The sequence below is a fragment of the Antechinus flavipes genome, chromosome 2 (assembly GCF_016432865.1).
Source record: "Antechinus flavipes isolate AdamAnt ecotype Samford, QLD, Australia chromosome 2, AdamAnt_v2, whole genome shotgun sequence".
Lineage (NCBI taxonomy): Eukaryota > Metazoa > Chordata > Mammalia > Dasyuromorphia > Dasyuridae > Antechinus > Antechinus flavipes.
This window is the reverse complement of record NC_067399.1, coordinates 464,663,621-464,685,856: the sequence shown is the minus strand read 5'-3', so window position 1 is coordinate 464,685,856 and position 22,236 is coordinate 464,663,621. Positions and strand designations below refer to the sequence as shown.

At 34.1% G+C, this 22,236-nt stretch overlaps 1 protein-coding gene across 1 annotated transcript; it reads left to right on the top strand.

The window, feature by feature from the left end:
* The first annotated feature begins 7,110 nt into the window (after positions 1 to 7,110).
* LOC127547032 (olfactory receptor 1J4-like) lies at positions 7,111 to 8,061 on the top strand. Its single transcript, XM_051973888.1, has one exon. The coding sequence runs from the start codon at positions 7,111 to 7,113 to the stop codon at positions 8,059 to 8,061; it is 951 nt and encodes a 316-aa protein (XP_051829848.1).
* Positions 8,062 to 22,236: the final 14,175 nt, after the last annotated feature.

The window sequence follows — 22,236 nt, the reverse complement described above, 5'->3', positions numbered from 1 at the left end:
TAGAAAGTTTTAATAAAAAATTAATTATACCTTAGAATGTGAATGAGATATATTAACCTATAAAATAGAAACAGATAGTAAAATAGATTGAAATCTGAATTTAACATTATGTTGCTTTCAGGAAACACAATAAAAATGAGAGCTATACACTGAGATGAAACAAAAGGCTGGAGTAGAATATTGTAAAAAAACACACACACAAAGATAGTCGTCATGATCTCAGTAAAGTTAAAGCTGAAATAGGTTTAAATAAAAGAGAAAATAGGGAAATTACATTATGTGTCATCAATATTATTCAATATTGTTTTAGACTAAGTAAATAACTAGACAGTATAAAATGTCATACCCCAAAAAATGAATAGTCAAGAGATATGAACAAGTGGTTTTTCTAGGAAAAAAATCAAGACTATATAAAATCCTATGATAAAATGCTCTAAATCATTATTGATTAGATAAAATTAAATTAAAATAACTTTGAGATATTATCTTACATCTATCAGATTGCCTAAAATGAAAAGTGCTCTTTAATTGGGAAATGCCTAAACAAGCTGTGGCATATGATTGTGATTGAATATTGCTGTGATAAAAAAAAAATGATGGACTGATTGATTTAGAAAAATATAGAAATACTTGGATCTGAGAAGGAAGATGAGAAAGAATAGATGAATAGAAATATGTATAGTATGGTCTTAGGTAATTATATCTATATAAAGATAGATACACATGCATACATTCAAATCTTTACATACATACATAGATGTGTGTTTGTGTATGTGTTTTATTATAACCTTTAGTAAATGGGAAGGGAGAAGGGAGAAAAAAATTAAATTAAATTAAATTAAAAATTAACAACAGAGGACAAAATAAAATTGAGAAGGAAGCACAGAAAATCTGGGTTGCTTTTAAAACAATATAAGGTTTATTACATATGGTTTTGTGAAATAGAAATTTATAATTTAATATTGAATTCTTTCGTTAACATGGACATGTTCTTTTTTCTTTTCTCATTTTGTGTTAAATTTAAAATGAACAAAAAATTTAAAACTGCATTGCTTCTTTGTTTTATATCATTTATTTTATATCACTTATATAGTTTTATCATTTGTTTTTATATCATTTAAAATTTAAAATAAATTGAAATTAGGTACACCCTTAACTCTGCTTTATCCCAGAGAGCCATCCATTTTATAAGAAAGAATTTTCTTAATGAGAAAAGAGTGAAAATGTCTTTTTTCTCAAAACTCAAGTAATAAAACTAATAAGTATAACAAAAAATCTGAAAATATATTCAGAGTTCCAGACATATGGGCCTTTAAGCACTGAAAAATAGTAAAAGTGGAAGATAGAAGAAGATATCTTCTCAAATCTCCCATTTAGGGACATACTCATTATTTGTATTTTTTCCTCATTCAGTTTTGATTATTTGGCCATTATTATTATCTCAAATTTACATTGTTGTAGTCATTTTGTATATTATTCTCTTGGCTTTGTTTACTTCACATTCTATCAGTTCACTAAAGTCTTTCCATATTTTTCTGTATTTATCATATTCATCATTTTTATAGCATAATAATATTTCATTTTATTCCATTTATTTAACTATGCCCCAAATCTATGAGCATCTATTTTGTTTCTAGTTCTTTATTACCACTCTTCCCCAAATACTACTGCAAATATTTTTCTATGTATGGGGATTGTTTTTTGCCAACAATCTCTTTGTAGTACATATGCATAGAAGTAGAATTTCTGATTCAAAGGGTATATAAATATTTTAATGACTTAATTTGCACAATTCTTCATGGCTTCCCAAAATTTCATTAAATTTTATTAATCACCATTTTTGGATGACTAAACTTTCATCTGTTATAATTTCATTCCCTAGTAGACCATGCTTATCTCAAACATATCATAGTTCAGTGAAATAAAGTAGGGCTTTTGTTTGAACCTGAACTAAGGGAGATAAGACTGAACCTGGATGTTCCAGACTATGGCTGTTAGCAACGAATGAGACTTACAGGTATCTTTTAGAGTTTGGGGATGAAGTTGTTCCTGGCTTCCCAAGCTTTACATAGGCCCAAGGGAAAAAAGAACATTAACAAATCTTCCCCTGTGATCCCACAGCCTCACCTTCTCCAACTTCTGAAAGAAACACTCCATTCTGCATTATATCCATCCCAGAAAGGTCTGTGGGGGAATTAGGCAATTGTTCTAACAAGAAACTGGGGACATTGTCCCTCCCCAATAACACCCCTTGAGTCCTTTCCTTAGCTAGCACAATAAAAAAAGTATTACTTGTATGTTCTCTGTTGTGAATGGAAGCTAAACAGAATCTACTCAGTCTAAGAGGTAAAAATTGCCACCTCTTTCCCAGCAAAAAATTTTGGACTAATAATGCTTCAACCTATCTTATTCTTATCAAATTCTGGGGTTTTTTTGGGAGAGAGACAGGTCTATTTCCCAAAGCGCTAATCATCTCAATTAATCACAGATGAGCACAGTTCAGAAGAAATTGGGAAAAGTCATTCAAGGAATGGAAATATTATGGACATGTATATGTATGTATGGGTGGGTGTTTTAATGTATTTTTGTGTGTAACTTTCAATTTATCTTCTCTCTTGTTCAAATCCTTCTCATCTGGATCTTCAGGTTCTTTGAATAATAGAATGCTGGAATAATCAATAATGAAATAAGTACCAGTGATGTGCCAGGCAATGTGGTAAGTACAAGTACATGTGCCTTTCCCAGAAGATACAGCATGAGAAAGAAAATAAAGAGTTGGACTGAGGGTTTGGAAGAACTTGGTTAAAGAAACACCTGTGACATATACCATGTGAGTGGATAAGTCACTTAACCCTCCAGACAACTCTCTGAAATTACAATTTGTAGAGGAGTTTCTCATAGACATAGGGAATATTTCCATTAAGATATCCTAAGTCAGTTAAGTCACAGGGTCAGGCAAAACAAATGCACAGACTAATGCAGGTTGTTAGAACTAGAAACAACCTTAGAATATAAAGAAGGTAGAGAGGAAGAAATATTGGATTTGGATTCAGAGAACTTGGTTTATAATTGGTTTCTGCCACTTATTATATGTATGACATGAGAGACATCACTTAATCTCTCTTGAGTCTCAGTTTTCTTGTCTCCAAAATGAGTGGGTTACACTAGATTCCAGATATATCATCAGTTCATACTAATGTTAAAGCTGGAAAATGTCATAGTAAATTAAATATGAGAATGTAGAATAGAAATTGACAAGGTATTGGAAAGAACATGAGATTTGGCAGTAGAAGACATGAATTCTAGTCATCCTTCTGCCCATTTGAGAGTGAGCAAATCACTTCATTTTCTTTTCATTTCAATTTCTTTATCTGAATAATGGGGTAATAAAAACTATACTATTTACTGTATCTAGGTTTTGGGAAATCCTCTCTGGATGCTGGGAAAACTCTCTGAGAATAGGAAATAATTAGATAATGAAAGCTATTATTATATGAAAACTGGAAGGACATTTAGAACATTAGAGATAGAAGGGATAACAATCATGCAAACCTTAATTTTTACATGTAATGAAACTAAAGTTCAAAGGCACAAAGGGACACCTAACCAGAGCCAGATTTTCTTATTCTAATCTGGTGTCCTTGGCATTGCACCAGATTGCCTTCTCCACGTCTTTCTCAGAAACTGAATTACTAAGGAACCTAGAATCTCCAGAAGCTCTTACAATTTCTTCACTGATAGGGCTTTCCAAGATCCCCTCTCTGTCTCTCTGTCTCTCTGTCTCTGTCTCTGTCTCTGTCTCTGTCTCTGTCTCTGTCTCTCTCTCTCTCTGTCTGTCTCTCTCTCTCTTTCTCTCTTACTCTCCTTTTTTTCCTTGCTCTCCATCTCTGTTTTTCTGCCTCTGCGTGTGTGTGTTTTTTATCTTTGTCTCTGTGTCTTTCTGTCTCTGTCTGTCTCTCTGTGTTTGCTTTTGTCTCTCTGTCTCTTTCCTGCTCCCTCTCCATCCTTATCTTTGTCTCTGTCTCCGTGTTTGTCTCTGTCTGTTATATATACTGGAAGGCAGTATATTCCCTTCTTCCCCTTTTCTTCAGTTAATCTGACTCAAAATCAAATGTTTATGCAATGGTGACATTTTATCATTCCGAAATACATTTGTATTTTACCATGTCCCTTTGATGTCTTAATCTAAAGAAGAGAATCATGTGAAGATTTCATGAAATATATCCGGACAGAGAAAGATAATCTGAGTATGTGTTTGGGGTAGAGTGGAGGGATGATTTTCAAACCAAAACCTCTCTACACCTAGAATTCGCTCTATAAAAAGATCCTGTGATATATAATCCACTGTTTACCTATTTTCTTCTATCTCATATTGTAGACAAGAATAATCTTTTTATATTTAGTATAAATGAAAGGGTTTCAGTATTAAAGAAATTGTTTAGTTACCTTAGCTAATCAATTCACAAACATTTATTAAGAACCTACTGTATGCCAGACCTGCACATAGTGTTAAACACTTCTTGCTCTCAAGGAACTCACATTCTGAGAGAGCAAATTATGAATATGAATATAGTTTCAGGTTGAAGGTGAGATAATAGCATCGGGGAGTGAGTATTAGAAAAGACCTTATCTGGGATTTGTCACCTGAATTAAGCTTTGAAGAAAGCTAGGATTGTGAGACAGATGTGAGGAATGAATGAATTCCAAGTCTAGGGGATAACTTTTGCAAATACATGGAGATGAGAGATGGAACTTTACGTATAGGGATTAGCATGAAGGTTGATTTGGCTGGACCGTAGAGTGCATGAAATGAATTAATATATAATAAACACTACCCTCAAAAAGGGATTTGAAGTCACCTTCTGATACAAATATGGAAGGGATGATAGTTGATTCTTTAGGTAATAGTGAGCCATGAGAACTTCTTAAGGAGGGGAGTGAGGTGATCAGACATTTAAAAAAATTATTACTTGAGAAATTATGTAGAGCATTGATTGGGTATAGGAGATATCTGGTACAAAGACTAACAAAAAGGATATTGTAATCATCTCAGTGAAAAAAGATAATGATTTAATGAGTGGAGAGAGGAGTAAAGTTGTGAAAAAATGTTTTCAAGTATGATAAACAAGACTTGAAAACTGATTCGATATGGAGATATTGAAAGAGTCAAGATGGACTCCAAAATTGCAAATGTGTTTAACAGGAAACATGATAGTGTCTTTGACAGAAACAGGTAACTATAAGGAAGGTTATTTTGAGTGTGTATGATTATTCTGTTTTGAACATGTTAACCTTGAGATGGTTTGAGGATACATAGGGGAAAATTTCCAATTGGAGATGTGGAACTGGGACTCACAAGAGAGACTAGATCTCCTCTATCTCATGTGTTTGACATAAATCAAAGGTTTTTATAAATGGTGATTTATTTAAAATTGATGAATAGAAAATACAACAGAAGAAAAACCATTTAATTCTGACTAGGGGAAAAATTGTGAGTGACAAGAGAATATATTCAATGATTCTCTTGGCTTCATTTCTAGGATTCTTGTATAAATAGTAAAGTCTGTGATGAATTGCCAAGAACAGGTTAGCAAGAACAAAGAGAAGAGTCAGAAAGCAGGTTGGGAAAAGAAAGGGAGAGGGAAGAAAAATTCTAAAAGTTAAACACTAGAGGAGCCCAAGAGGAGGCTGCTTTTAACTCCAGTCATATCCTTTGTTTCTTCTTTATATTTCTTCTTTGATTCTCTAGTCTTTCATCTCTCATTCTTTTCACTAGCTCTTTTGAAGAAAAACATTCTTTGTATCAGTGTTAAGCTCCTTCCTCCAACACATATCAACATCCTATGGTTCACTAGAGGATTTTAATGCTCTGTGCTATAGCACAAAGATTCAACTCCCCAAGTCCAACAAGGTGATGATACTCTCCATATTCATTTAAACTTGGACTTGATATAGTCATTCTGGAAGCCTTTCCAGTGCAACAAAACTTTCCAGAACTTGTATTCCATAATCTCAGAGACTACAGAAACCCCTTTACTTCATGTAGATGCATTAGAACCTCAGGAAAGAAACAAGCCATTTATATTGAACAAAATCCAATTTTTTCCACCAAAAAGAATTTATCATTCCATTGGAGAGTGGTTTAGAAATATGTTCATTGAAAATTTTGTCTCTCTATTCTGTCCAATTCATGCTACTCAGAATAGAGATGGTCATGGCAGAATGATTATTACTAAGAGTAAGAACAATCAATCAACAAGCATTTAGTGTATGTTGATTATATACCTAAAATGATACTGTTCTCTAGGGATACAAAGCCAAAAGTGAAATAGTATCTGCTCTTGAGGGACTTATATTCTGACAGAAATCATCTATAGCGATATCTAAAAAGTCTCAATGTTATTTCATGCTGTTAAAGCTCTGTAAGTATAAAGTGTGTAAGTGTGTACAGAAAATATAGGAATAGGATGTGGACTTGAGATTTTATTGGTGTAGGGAATTCCTGGTGAGGACAGCAATGTCTTTGAAACATATAGTCTTAGAAAATTGCCCCCAACACTGAGGTTGTGACTTAACAAGGTTCACACAACCAATATTTGTCAGAGGTGAAACTTGCACCCAGATATTTCAGGATCTGAAGCGTGCATGTTAGCCATTGCTACATATGTATATATATGTGTGTGTTTACATCTACCTATTTATATACATATGTACCCACACATATAGCTCAATTTCAAAAAAAAAAATTAGGAGGGCTAAGAGAATAAAGAGTTAAACAAGGGTAACATTGGTAGTGTAGAGACACAGCATGGTACAGAAAAATGGGCACTGGGCATGAGGTTTGACTTTTCATATTCTGGTTCTTGAATCCTTTTAAGTCTCTAATATTATAGGTTTTCATAAAACATGAGTTTCATATACTCTTTCAGCCCCAATTCTGTACATGCCTAAGGAAAACGTTAGAAGGTATCTAGTCTTTTATATTGATGAAGAATGGAGTTCCGAAGAAGTAATTATACAGTGTTGTAAGGATGATAACAAAGTTTTGATTTGAGCACAGGTCATCTGAATCCAAATTAAATGCTTTCTACTTCTTCTTTAAGCAAATAAATGAGCAGAATGGAGAAGGAGAATAAGACAGGTATTTCTGAATTCCTCCTCCTTGGATTTCCTATCAGGCCACAGCATCATGTACTGTTCTACATTATCTTCCTGAGCATGTATCTCACCACATTGTTTGGGAACCTGCTTATTATCTTGCTGATCAGACTGGACTCTCACCTTCACAGTCCAATGTATTTCTTCCTCAGTCACTTGGCCTTTACTGATGTCTGTTTCTCATCAGTGACTACCCCAAAAATGCTGTTGAACATGCAATCAGGAAGCCAGACCATTACCTACAATGGCTGCATCTCACAGACATATTTCTTCATATTCTTTACTGATCTGGACAGCTTCCTGCTCACTGCAATGGCTTATGATCGCTATGTTGCCATCTGCCACCCTCTCTACTATACCACTGTCATGAGCCAGAATCTCTGCATTCTATTAGTAGTTGGATCCTGGATTTTCTCCTGTGCCAGCTCCTTAACCCATACTCTTCTACTGACCAGACTGTCCTTTTGTGCAGATAACATCATAGCTCACTACTTCTGTGACTTGGCTGCTTTGCTCAAGCTATCCTGTTCAGATAGCTCCCTCAATGAACTAGTGATATTCACTGTAGGGGCAGCAGTCGTTACACTGCCACTTATATGTGTCCTTGCTTCTTATATCCGTATTGTTGCCACTGTCCTGAAGATCCCTTCTACCAAGGGGCTCTGCAAAGCCTTGTCCACCTGTGGCTCCCATCTATCTGTAGTATCTTTATATTATGGGACAATTATTGGCCAGTACTTTTTCCCTTCCTCTGGTAATTCTAACATCAAAGACATCATTTCTGCTATGATGTATACAGTGGTGACACCCATGCTGAATCCCTTCATCTACAGTCTGAGAAACAGAGATATGAAGGGTGCTTTGAAAAGGATCCTCAATAGAACAATGTTCTCCTCTCAGTGATAGTAACTCAAACTTCTAAACTATCCTGATGACCCCAATTTGATAGTCTCTATTGTAAAATGAAAATTTTAATAATCACATCTTACATTTCTTTATTGTTTCAATTGGTTTTCATATATGTTTTCTCATTTGATACCTCACCATAACCCTTTGAAGGAAGATGGTGGAAATTAGTTTCATTTTCCAAATATGGAAACTGAATCCCAAAGACTGTTTTATTGAATAAAATCCATGTTGCTTACTTCTATTCTGACTGTAACCCCATAATGATATTTAGTTATTGCTAATGACACTATTTCTACTACCTTTGGTACCAAAGACATTATATCAGGTTCAAATGTTAGGTATATATATACACACACACACACACACACACACATGCACACATACACATATACACATGTGTGAATGCAGAGCCCAAATTGAGAGATTAAGAAAAATTTATTCAATAAGGCAGTCTGAGACTTAAAGGAATTTAGGATTTACTGGATTATGAAGGGAATGAAGCTTGTGTTTGGCACTAGTTTCTTGTTTTCCCTTTTCATGATGGATGCTCTGGGCTTTAAACTCCTAACCACTGCTGTTTTGTCTGCTGCTGCAACCTGAGGTCTCAGGGGCTACTTTTCAAGTTGTTGGAGACATGGTTCTTCACTCTTCGTTTATTTAAGTCTAAACCCCTCTTATTTCCAGTGCCTTCTGTCTCTTAACTATCTCCTTTTTGCCCTTTATATACTTTGTTTGTATGGTTTTTTTTTTTTGATTGATGTGTCCCCCAATAAACTCTGAGTTATGTAAGGGTAGAGATTATCTTTTGCCTTTTTAATATCCCCAGCACTTATTACAGTGCCTGACGCATGGCAAGTGCTTAATAAATGTTTAATGACTGATTGACTTTCCATGTCCTTGACTATTTTAACTGAAAAGACAATAGTTACTAATGCCTTTTCCCACCTTATCTTTTCTATTTCAAGTGATTGCCATTAGTCCTGAAAGTATCATCTCTCATAGATAAGGACAAAAGTAAAGCAGTACTGCTCTTAAGGAGTTTATATTCTAATGGGAGAATTGACAAAAACATGAATATATATGCATATATATAATAACATATGTATATATAATATATATTACATATATTATAACATATATAACATATGCATATATATATAATAAACTGAATAAAGGTAGTTTGGGGAAGTCATACTATCATCTGGGAGTATCAGAAAAGATTTGGTACAGAAAGAGATACATGAATTATCTAAATAAATAGTACTTTGAGAGTATAAGATGAGTCCTGTAGCACAGAGGCACTGGAGATGGAGAATCATTTGTGCTCTAAAGCAAGTAGGCAAGTATGACTATTTTGAATATCTTTAAAAAAATTAGAACCATTTTCCAGTTGATAAATGATCAAAGGATATGAAGAAACTATTTTCAGAGGAAGAAATCAAAGCTATCAATACTCATATGAAAAGTACTCTAAATCACTATTGATTAGAGAAATGAAGATTAAAACAAATCCGAGATACCATCCCTCACCTATCAGCTTGGCTAATATGAAAAAACAAGGAAAAGGACAAATAATGGAGAAGATATGGAAATGTTGGGAAACATATTGTGAGTGAATTTATGAATTAGTACAATCATTCTGGAAAATAATTTAAAGGAATGCTCAAAGAACTATAAAACATTTGACCCAGTAATATCCCTATTAGGTCTGTATCCCAGAGAGATCAAAATAAAGGGAAAAGGAACTACTTGTTCAAAAATTGTGTGTGTCTATGTGTCTATGTGTGTATATGATGAACAATGCTATCCACCTCTAGAGAACTGATGAATTCTAAATATACATCGAAGCATACTTTTTAAACTTTTTTATTGTTTTGTTTTTTGTTTTCTTTTTTATCATGGCTAATACAAGGAGACATTTTGCACGATTTCACATGTATGATATACATGTGAAGGCATGTGCCTGCCTTCTCAAAGGGGTAGAGAAGTGGTGGGAGGAAGATAATTTAGAACTCCAAATTTAAAAAATGATTGTTAAACATTTTTCACCTATGATTGGGATGTATTTAACAAAACAAACAAAATAAGTTTTAAAATAAAATTATTTAGTTACACTGTGATGAAGTAATAAAGACTAAGCTAAGATTATATTAAACAGGGGTTTTAACACCTAGGGATAAGCACATAGTTTATGTGGTATATGTTTTCATAAAACCATAAAATATCAGAGTAAAATAATAGAGAAGGAAAGTATCTAAGAAATCATTTTTGTCTTATTGATTCATTTTACAGATAAATTAGAACCCAAGAGATTCAAGGAATTTCTCAAGACTACCCAGGTATAAAGTCACAAAGTTCATAGCCCAGCCCAGATGTGCTGATTCCATCTCCAATGCTTTTTCCATTACATAAGCTTACTTACGACTTCATAATCTTAATAAGTCTGTATTTCATAGGATAGTATTAGCATAGTCAAATGAACACTAACCTAGTAGTCCGAAAATTTGGTTTCCGATAACATAAATTGTAGAAGCATGGCTCACATACAGTGAGATTTTATACCATAAAGTCCAGTGCATTCTTGTCTGTAGTGGAAGCCTAAAAGTAATTTACATAGGAATAGTCTTAGCTCTTTATTTATTTTTATGGACTTAATCATATTCTATTTTATATTGTAATTATTTACAACCTAATCTTATACCACACTAAGATCTCTACAAGGTCAGGAACTGTTCAGGTAGGAGTAGGAAGATTCAGGACTCTAGAATTCTAAAAAAATTTAAATCTCATTTTTTATGTACTGTGTATTGTTTTGTAGCTTTGAGTTATGGAATTCTACAGTCTCCCAAAGAATTAAAAATTGGTATTAGCCAAAAGTCATTTGAAATGTTCATGATGTGTGTAAGAATGCTGCAACATATGACAAATAAGAATTTTTAAAAACTGAAACAAATATCAGCAGGGAAATTTATGAGCAAAAAAAAAAAAAAAAAGGATTGTTGTAGGAATGAGGGAATATGGCAGATAGAGTATACTAAGGTTATGCCAGAATTTTCTCCTGAATGATAGAACCTAACATATGAAGTGGAATATAGAGAAAAACTTATGGAAATACATGGATAAAAATCTCAAAGGATGGGTAGGCACAGAAAGACTGTTCTTTGCAGCACTGAAGGGAAATATCCAGAAATATCAGTGGGATCATGGGTGTATTTGAATATCCTTAAAGCATAGTTTATGTGGGAGGATTCTGGTTAAGATGAAGGAATAGGTTGGTAAATTTCTAGCTCTCCTGATTTTCCCCACAAATAAAACAAATCATGTGCCTCAGGGCAAACATAGATGTGAAAAATCAAGAAGACCAGGGACAGAACAGGGACGATCTGAAGAAAGACCTTGGCTAGGGATTAACCTGTCTGAAGTGAAACATCTCCAGGCTAGCTCCACAGAAACACCAAGTGGGGACCCTTTGGGCTAGCTGGTTGTGGCTGAAATCTCAGCAGGAATCACAGGGATTTTAAACTTCTGAACTGTTTTTGAAGTTGGGGTTTGAGCCTGGAAAGACTGAGTGAACTTTGGCTGTTTGAGAATGCAGGGTCTAGCTGTGCTGCTGAGACATGGCCCTGGGCCAGAAGGAATCCAACACTGAGTGAGTGCAGAGGTAGCGGGGAAGGAATTCTGCTTGCTGTGAGCACTTTCAAGAAAGTGGATCTCTTAGTTTGGGTTCCTGGTCAGAGTGGAAAGCTGAAGGGAAGCTTGAGGAACCATAACCTCATCTAGTGATTCCAGGTGTTTACACTAATATCTCTTATTTAAAAAAAATGAATTAGCAAAAAAGAAAAAACCCACCATTGAAACATATTATGAGAACAGGGAAGACCAGGATTCATCTTCAGAGTCTATGTTAGTTAAAAAAAAGTTTTACCCCAAAGAGTAATGTGAAATGGCTCTCTGTCCAGAAAGAATTCATAGAACTCTAAAAAGAATTAAAAAATCATATGAGAAAGATGTTGAGGAAAAACAAAGATAAATAAATAAAACCATTCAGGAAAAACAAGAAGCTTATGAAAAAAAAGTTAACTCGAAAAAGAGATAGAGTTTCTTTTTTTAAATTTATTTTATTATTAGAGCTTTTTTATTTTCAAAACATGAATGGATAATTTTTCAACATTGATCCTTGCATACATAGCTTTGTATTCCAAATTTTCCACTTCTTTCCCCAATCCCCTCCCCTAAATGACAAGTAATCTAATATATGTTATACACGTTAAAATATATATTAGTTCCATCATATGTAAACATATTTCTACAACTTTTCTGATTGTACAAGAAAGATCAGATCAAAAAAGAAAGAAAATGAATAAGAAAACAAAATGCAAACAAACAACAACAAAAAGACTGAGAAAGTTATATTATGATCCACACTCAGTTCTCGCAGTTCTCTCTTTGGGTGTAGATGGCTATCTTCATCACAAGATCATTGAAACTGGCCTTAATCATCTTATTGTTGGTAAGAGTCACGTCCATCAGAACTGATCGTCCTATAATATTGTTGTTGTCTTGTACAATGTTCTGTACAATGCCTTGTACAATCTTCTGGTTCTCATTTCATTTATCATCAGTTCAAGTAAGTCTCTCCAGGCCTCTCTAAACTCATCCTGCTGATCATTTCTTATAGAACAATAATATTTGTTAACATTCATATACCATAACTTATTTAATCATTCTCCAACTGATGGAAATCCACTCAGTTTCCAGTTTCTTGCCACTATAGAAAGGGCAAACATTTTTGCATATGTGAGTGCCTTTCCTTCCTTTAACATTTCTTTGGGATATAAGCCCAGTAGAAACGCTGGATCAAAGGGAATGTAGTTTTATAATTTTTTGAGAATACCTCCAAATTGCTCTCCAGAATGGCTAGATCCATTCACAGTTTCACCAAAAATGATACAGAGCTTCAAAGATGAAAATCATGCTTTTAAAATTGGGCAAGGGGAAGCCATGAAGCTATGAGAGATCAAAAAATAACAAAGCAGATTATAAAGAATGAGAAAACAGATCCAAACATAAAAGATCTTATAAGAAAAATGACAGATCTGAAGAATAAATCAAGAAGAGAAAATATAATAATAATTGCACTGCCAGAAAGTTCTAATCAAAAGGAAAACCTTGATACAATAATGCAGGAATAATCCTGAAGTGATAGAACATGATGGGAAAGTAGAAATAGAAAAAAATCCATTAATCACCACCTCTAAGAGATCCTGTATGGAAAACACATAGGAATATTATTGCTAAATTTGAAAACTCCCAAATTAAAGAGAAAATTTTGCAAGAAGCAAGGAAAGAAAATGAAAATATGTTGGAGTTTCGATTAGAATTGTATAAGACTTATCAGCAGCTACAATGAAAGATCACAAGTCCTGGAATTATATCTACTGACAATCAAAAGAACTAGGGATCCTTGGCTGGGAAGAGGTTAAGTAATAGCAAGGCAAGTTATGGAACAGATTTTAATTAAAGAGGCAGCAAGGATAGGAAAGACGTGTGTCTATGTGGAGTAGGTGTGGGTTTGAGTGTGTGTATATATTATTTTAATCTGTATATGTGTACATAAATATAGCTTGCTTGGGAATGGAGGGAAGTATGAAAGGGGGGAAAAGAATAAAATAAATAAGGTAAACAACAGAGAACCGAAGGACAATTTACAAGGAAATAAAGAAAAAATGGGCATTCATGAATATAATTTCTTCTACAAATATATCTATATATCTATATCTATATCTATATATATTTTCTTGATCTGACAATATGTTGCTATATATTTTGAATCCTCCCTGATGTTCTGCTGGGCATATGACAATTTATTTTTTAAAAAAAGCATAGCTTATACTCTTGAAAATAATAGCTACTTAATAGTGAATACATGTATTCTTTGAATGAATGAACAATGTCCCCTGAGTGACCACTTTCTGAGCTGCTCTTGATACTGATGCAGTGAACAGAATACTATGCTATAACTTTGTTCTGGGGAAGGCAATGAATTCCATCTATAAAATAAGGGTAGACATTTATTACCTAACTCACAGAACTGTTTTGATGGAAGAGACTATAAACTCTAAAGTACTAAAGCATTGCCATTTATTTTTAAATTTTAGCTTATTATTCCATCAGCAAATATTTATTAGTTGCCTATACTGGACTTAGGTTGTACTAAGCTCTGGGAATACAAATATAAGTGAAACAATGCCTACTCTCACAGAGTTTATGTGTTTCCTTCATAACATAGCAAAGTATTTTAACTCCCAAACATGTCAAAACTAAAATGAAGATGAAGATTCTTGTCTAAATCTGTATAAGTCTGAATCCTAGTTGATCATGGATGTCCTAGGGGCTGGGCCAAGAGTGATTGCATTAGATAAATGAAGTGAGGGTTGCAGGAGAAGCAGCTTTGAGCTGAAAAAGAAGAAACTATTTTCCATATCCCATGATCATTTCTTTACACTGGCTCAGAGGAGAGAGGTGGACACCCCAAAGGTATTTTTCCCAGTGCCCCACAGCATTAACTTCTCTAATCCCTGGCACAAACATTCTTCTCCCTCCAGTGTATTTATTTCATAAGGAGCCTATGGGGGAATCAGGCAATTACTCTTTGTTTATTTCTAATCAGAATCTTGGGAGCATTTTCTTCCACTTCCGGATTCCTTCCTTGGCTGATAAATCAGGAGCCCTTTGATAGTGGAGTGGAATGAAGTTCTTTCCGACATAAATCATGCTTCATCCAGCTCCTCATCCTCTGTGAGCAACCCAGAATTCTGAAGACTTAGATTATCTTGTTCCTTCAGATTTCCATGTGTCCTGGTGAGAAGCTTAATGCTCTGAAGCTGAGAGCATCTGATTTTATCCTATGCAGGAAAAGATCATATGGATTTGAGAATTCTTACTCAAGTAATGTGTGTTTGTGTATTTATGTGGCATATATGTGTGTGCATGTGTGCATGTGTGTGTATATGTGAGACAGAAACAGTGAGGGGGAAGAAAAATAGAAAGAGAGAAAGAAAGAGAGAAAGAGAAAGAGAGAGAGAGAGAGAGAGAGAGAGAGAGAGAGACAGAGACAGAGACAGAGACAGAGACAGAGACAGAGACAGAGACAGAAAGACGCACACACAAAGACAGAGACAGAAACAGAGAAAGAGACACAGGGAGAAACAGGGACAGAGACAAAGATACTCAGAGAGATAGAGACAGAAAAAGAGACAAAGACAGAGACAGAGAGACACACAGAGAGACAGAAAGAGGCAGAGACACAAAGACACATAGAGAGACAGAGAAACAGAGAGACAGGGAAACAGATACACACACACATACAGAGAGAGATAGAGATAGATATATTAATAATATTTTCTGTTTCCTCATATTTAACAAAGACTCATGCCTAATAATAGCTTGCATCTTATAGCACTTTTAGATGTGCATACGGTTTTACAAATATTATCTATTTGATTCTCATAATAATGCTATGAGGTAGTTGATACCTTTATTTTTCAAATGAGCCAACAAAATTGAAAAATCTTAAGTGACTTGCACAATGTCACCCAGCAAGCAAGTTTTTGAGGCTGGATTTGAATCATGTTTTCTGATTCTAGATCCAATACTCTATTCACTGAGCCATTGAGCTGCCTAAAATTTTCCAAAGCAAATTTTATGTTTATTTGAATCACTATGTTACATCATAAACTGTTAGAACATGGAATATGGGTTACTAAAGATGAAAAAGATTTTTGAATCAATAAACTTTTATCAAGTACCTATGTTATGCCAAGCACTTTTTGCTAAAGGTTGAAGTTATAAAAAGTAGCAAAAGACGTTTTCTATTCTTAAGGAAATGAAAATTGAATGGGAAAGGTAATATACAAATAAATATATAGGAAAAATAGAAAATAATTTAACACAGAGAGGACACTAGATTAATAGGAGTTGGGAAAGACTTCCTATGAAAGATGGGATTTTGTTGGGACTTAAAGACTGGCAAAGAAGTCAGTATGCAGAGATGAGGGAAGACTTTCAAAGCATGGGGGCTAGACAAAGAAAAGTCCCCTAGCTGAGAGATGAAGTATTTTGTTTCTGGAATTCCCAGAAGGCAATTTCACTGGATCAAAGAGTACATGTAAGGTATAGGAAGACTGAAAACATAGGAAGAGTCTAGGTTATGAAAGATTTTGAATGTCAAGAAAAGCATTTTATTTTTGATACTTGGAGATAACAGGAAGCCACTGGGGTTTAATGAATACATATGAGTAGATATGTGGATTTGACATGATTGGCTTTAGGAAAATCACTTTGGTTAACATAAGACATGGAACATAGAATTTTAGTACAGTTTGGACTATGTTTCTTGACAGTTCAAAAGGCTCCTCATTGCCTGTAATTTTTTTTTTAAAGCAAATAAACAAACTAGAAACCTTTTTTATTTAGCATGAAAACCATCCATAATCTAGCACCACTCCCTCTGTCCAGACTAACTAAATATTAGCTCCCCTCAGGTATGCCATTCTTCAACCAAATTGATTTACTTGGATTTTTTCTATACACACATGAAATGAAACCCTCCCCTGCTGAGCCTTTGCCTGGGCTTTGCCTCATGCTTCCATTTCTCTTATTCCTTACTTCTGCTTTTTGGCTCCTTCACTCTTTTCAAATCCCAGCTGTAATATAGCCATTTGCAAAATATCTCTCCTAATTCATCCAGTTGCTTTTGGAACCCCCTTCTCCAATTGTTTTGCATTTATTTTAATGTATTTTTGCATTGGTATCTATGTTATTTCTATAAATTTTTGTGTCTTCAGTATGTGGCACCATGCCAGGCCATAATAAATGTTTATTGGATTTCATTAAATTGAATTAGAACTGAAAGAAACTTTAAGACCATATAGGATAAAATCTTGGCAATAGAAAGAGCTTTATAGGAAATATTAAAACATCAGAAATCAAAGGAACCAAAGAATATAAAATGGTAAGACCTAAAAAATGTAATGGAGAGGTAGCATCATTTAGTGGAAAGACTACCATATTGGCACCAGGAAACCTGAGTTTTAGTCCCATCTTGTTCAATTATTTAATCATTCAACTTTGGGGAATCACTTGACATTTTGAACTTTAATTTCTTTATGTGAAAAGAGGAGTCAATAATACTTTATTAGGATACCAGACAATAAGACAATAAGGCTCTATAAAAATGTAAGCTACTTGGAACCTTCAAACTGGAAAGAACCTTAAAATATTAGAAAGGGAAGAAATCATAAGAAAAATGATCTAATTGAAATGACCCATTAAACAGAGAAGAAGGCTGAAGCCAAGAAAGATGAGATTGAAATCAATGTCAATAAATGAATTTGTCACAAACCCAAGACTGGTATTCAGTTCTTCTGATTCTTAATACAGTCTTCTCTGTGCCACATCTCCTGACCTCCTTTATCCCTTTTCTTAGAAATTTAATAACTGATTGCCCCAGCTCTCTCACACTGAAACATGTCTGACAGCAAAGCCTAGGATTCCATGGCTTCTGTGCTCTCTTCAGGAAGTTAAATGAAAATAAATTAAGAGTCTTCAGTCACATGAATAGCTCTTTCAATGAAAGGAAATCTAGTGAGTGGGAGAAAGGACAGACTTCAGGAAATATTCATTGCAATATAAATTCTTTACCAAAATAAGACTTATTGAAGAGGGAGATGGGATACTTAAGGAAACAGTATGTACCCTCTCCATTTGGAGTGTTCAAATAGAGACTAAAAGACCACTGTCAGGGATGCTATATAATTGATTCCCATTCTTAGTGTTAGTGTGGACTAAATTGATTTTGAGGTTTCTTTCAATACTAAAGCCCTATTATATTAATTCTGAGATTCTGGTAAATTGAGATTATATGATTCTATATCTCCTTGACTTCATGACTTGATTACTCTTTGATATAAAATTCATAATATGTTCCAGTATTCTTTTCATGAATTTGGATTGTCATAAATTTAAAAAAAAACATATTTTTGAAATTTGCAGATAACAGATTTAGAAGGAAGAGCTAGCATGTTGAATGACAGAGTTAGGATTCAAAAATATTAGAAAAAAGTTTACAAAAATAGGTGAAAGCTAATACTTTGTATTAGCTTAACTTAATTTAACCTTGAAAAATCAGCTTGATCAGTTTAAGATGAAGAAGGCATAGTTAGGCAATCCTTTGTATGAGAAAAGGGTCTAGGATATTTTGTAGATTATAAACTCAAAGTGAATCAAAGTGTGTTATGGAAGCCAATAAAGCTATGTTAAGATGGTTGGGCTACATTAAGAGAAGCAACATCCAGAGCAAAGATTGAAATAGCGCTGCAATGTTCTGGCCCACATCTGTGGCCTTTCCTTCAGTATTTGATGCCTCATTGATATGCTAGATTATGGCCATAGGAAAGCCACAATGGAGAGCAAGACTGGAGACCATTCCATCCAAGGATTAATTGAAGGAGCTAAAAATGTTCATACTAAAGAAAAGAAAACTTTGGGAAGCTTCACAGCTGTTTTTATATAGTTGTAAGATTATCATGTGGAAAAGGAATTTGGTTTATTTTACTTGGTCTCAAAGTGCAGAATTGGGAACAATGAGTGAAAGTTGTAGTGATATGGCAGATGAATTCAATGTAAAGAAAAATTTCTTAATAATTAGAACTGTCCTAAAGTGAAATGGGGTGCCTCTGAATTTAGTGGATTCTTCCTCACTAGAGAATTTCAAGGGAAAGCTGAGAAGTCATTTGTTTGGCATGTGGAAGACATACTTTTTTAGGGATGAGTTCAACTAGAAAACTTGTGGGTTCCCTTTATATCCTTAATTTTAATGATTTTGGGACATCTGCTTAGCTACATAAATTTGTTGATTTGTTGTTCAAGTAATTGTAATATTGAAGAAATTTATCTTTGAGAAGATGTAGATGGAGCATAATTGTTTCTTTTAAATATTTTTAAGGTTTTAATGTTAAAGAAAAACTTTTTTTTTTTTTTTTGCTGAGGCAGTTGGGGTTATATTGAGAAGCTTTAGATTTCAATTATAGATTAGATAATACAGATTAGATAGTATGACTTTTGAGTTCCCTTCTAAGACTTAAACACACACACCCACACACACAGTTACATATGTTATATATGTGTGTGTATGTAGACACATATAGATATTAAATATATATATATATAAAGAGAGAGAGAGAGAGATATGTGTATGTATGTGCCTGTGCCTATTTGTGGATATATGAAGGGAGATCTTTTAATGAATAGTCCAAATATACATATATTATTGTATCCTTATTTTGAAAATAATATATGAATATATGAATAATTTCATTAACATTTTTGTAGTTACATATATATATTATATATCTGTATATATATTATATATATACATAAGTGCTATTAAAAAGCATAGAAGTAAAGAAATTCATCTAAGTTTTGGCCCAAACATTTATATTTGAGTTGTTTGGAGTTGTACACTATTGAAAATCAAAGAGTATAACAGAAGTAAAGAGTAGAGCAACTATATTCAATCCGGCAGGAAGAATAATTTAAGTCATTTCTGCACTGCCTATTATATTTCTGAACCTTAGTCATATTGGCCCATCCCATCAGTAAAGCATAGGAAAGAGAGGAAGTAAACTTTAGATGAGGTTCCAAGAAGCCTATGGTGATTTGTTAGTTGTGGTCTGTGATTTTACTCTCCAATCTTTTCTGATCTGCTATTTCTCTGAAGAAGATGGCAATATAAGAGTCTATTTGCTGTTTCCTCTGGCAATGGTATGGTCACTCTAGGGTCTTGTAAAGACTGGGAGCTAGGATATAATACATCTAAGAAGATATTTAAGTGGTGATAAATTGTCCTAAAGATTCAACTAAAATGCAATATATCTGATCCCATACTAACTAACTCAGTCCTCCTCCCATAGGAAAGATTTCTGTCAGAATTGAATAGTGTTTGTGGTACAGTTGAGAATACTAGGCAAGTTTAGCATTAAAACTGGTGGATAGCAGTGAAGTCATTCTGAGAGGCTGCATTGCACTGACTGATATTAGCAAACATATTCAGGAAGAAAAGAAAGACTTATTGAATTCAGTACGTTTTATAAGTCTGATTCAGTTTTGGGAGATTAAGGCTAGGTGTAATCTCTAGATTACAGGAAAGGTGCTTTTCCACTGTGAATTTTCGAGGAAAACACTTCCTTGTTTTAGAATTATTTGAGGCCTCTTTTCTTGTGGAATCAAGGAAGCAATTAAGGGAGAGTATCTATCTGGATGTTTCTTTCCCAATTATTTAGAAACTATCCTTGTGCTTGATACTATCTCTGTGTGGCAAAATGTCAGTGTTCCAATAAAGATTGAGTTGCTTATCAGGAGACCTTTCAGAGATGACTCTGCATAAATCTTTTATGCAGCATCAGCAATGAGACTATACCCAATCATATTAAATATGAGCTTGGAATCTAAATATAATGACTGCCTAATAGGAAGCAACTTATGACCCGTTTTAGTACCACAGGCAGAATCTATGCATGAATCAAAGTATAGAAAGTGAAAGCAAATCCTGCTAGAGTTCATCAAAGGTAAAGAAAGGGAACTTGGGGACCAAGATCTCCCTTGCTACATTAAGTATCACAGTGGAAATTCCCAGAGAGAGGCAAAATAAAAACATGATTCTGATTAGTTGGGAAGTATTAATCAGAATATGGTGAGAAAAGAGGATTGTTCTCTGCAGAAAGCTATATTCAGATTATATGGTAACTGTGGAATGTATTTCTCTGGCTAAAAAGGCTGATATAGTACCAACCCCAAAATGCAGCAATCAGATGAAAGTACAGGAAAAATAATTCTAGTAGCCATTGCTGTGAAGGTTTGGTTTGCCATATTTAAGACAGCTCAATCTCTACAATGAATGGGATGCATGCTAATGTAATTTCCCCATGTAGAGTTCCTTCTCACTTTAAGTCAGAAACAACCCAGGCCTGCTATCCACAATTAAAGACTAAAGGGCTCAGGTACCTTCTGAGGATTAGGATTTGCTAGATGTCTTTATTAAAGGCAAAGTAGATCATTTGTTTTCCCCACCAAGATTATAATTGACTCATGGAACTTCTCAGAATATCACTCTCTTATGGGTGGAATTATGACCTTCTTTAGCAAGAGAGGTCAGCTTTATTGACTTATATAGATGAACATATAGAGAGATTTATTTCCATATAAGATTTCATATTTAGAGTTAGAAGAGATCTTAGATACCATCTATTTCCATTTACTTTTAGAGAGTCCAAGGCCCACATTTTAAATATTAGGAAGCTGAATCTTAGAGATGTTAAATGATTTAACACAGGTAGCTAACTGTTGGAGTTCAACCTCTGACTTTTATCTCCAATACTGGAGTGATTTCTTCTTAAGAAACAATGTTTACTGTGACCATATATTGACTTTTACATAATGATTTTAGATCCATTGGAAACTAGACACAAAAGAGGTCTTCTTGGCTTCAAGTTCCAAATTTAGATTTTTCATGGTAATAGGAAGAGGCATAGTTCCCCCTCTTCATTAAACTGTTTTTATACAAGATTTATGAAGGAAGAAAGTAAATTTGATACCTATATCTTCATCTCATCACACTAATTTACACCTACAGAAATAAGATATAATAGACTGGAAGGGAAGGGAAGGGATTGGCATTTATTAGCCCTTCATGCATGGTAGCTACTGGAAGGGGATTGACACCTGGCAATGGTTATAAAATCATATGATGTTAAGGATAGACATGATCTTGGATATCAATTACTTCACTTCCTGCATTTTATGGATGAGAAAACCAAGATATATATAGGTTGAGCACTGCTCAAGGTCACATAGCAGAGTAGTGAACAAGTGGACCTAGACCACAGGATTTGTATGTGTGTGTGTGTGTGTGTGTGTGTGTGTGTGTGTGATCTGGGTTTATTGTCTTTTATCCTCCCTCTTGTCATTCTTTTGTAAAGTCCTATTATGTTTCATCACAGCAAAGGGTTGACCTTGAGTTCTCAAAGACTTTAAATGAGAACAATCTCTGACATATCCTACCACAATGGAAACATTTCAAATAAAACTTAGCATATGATTGTTTATCAGTCA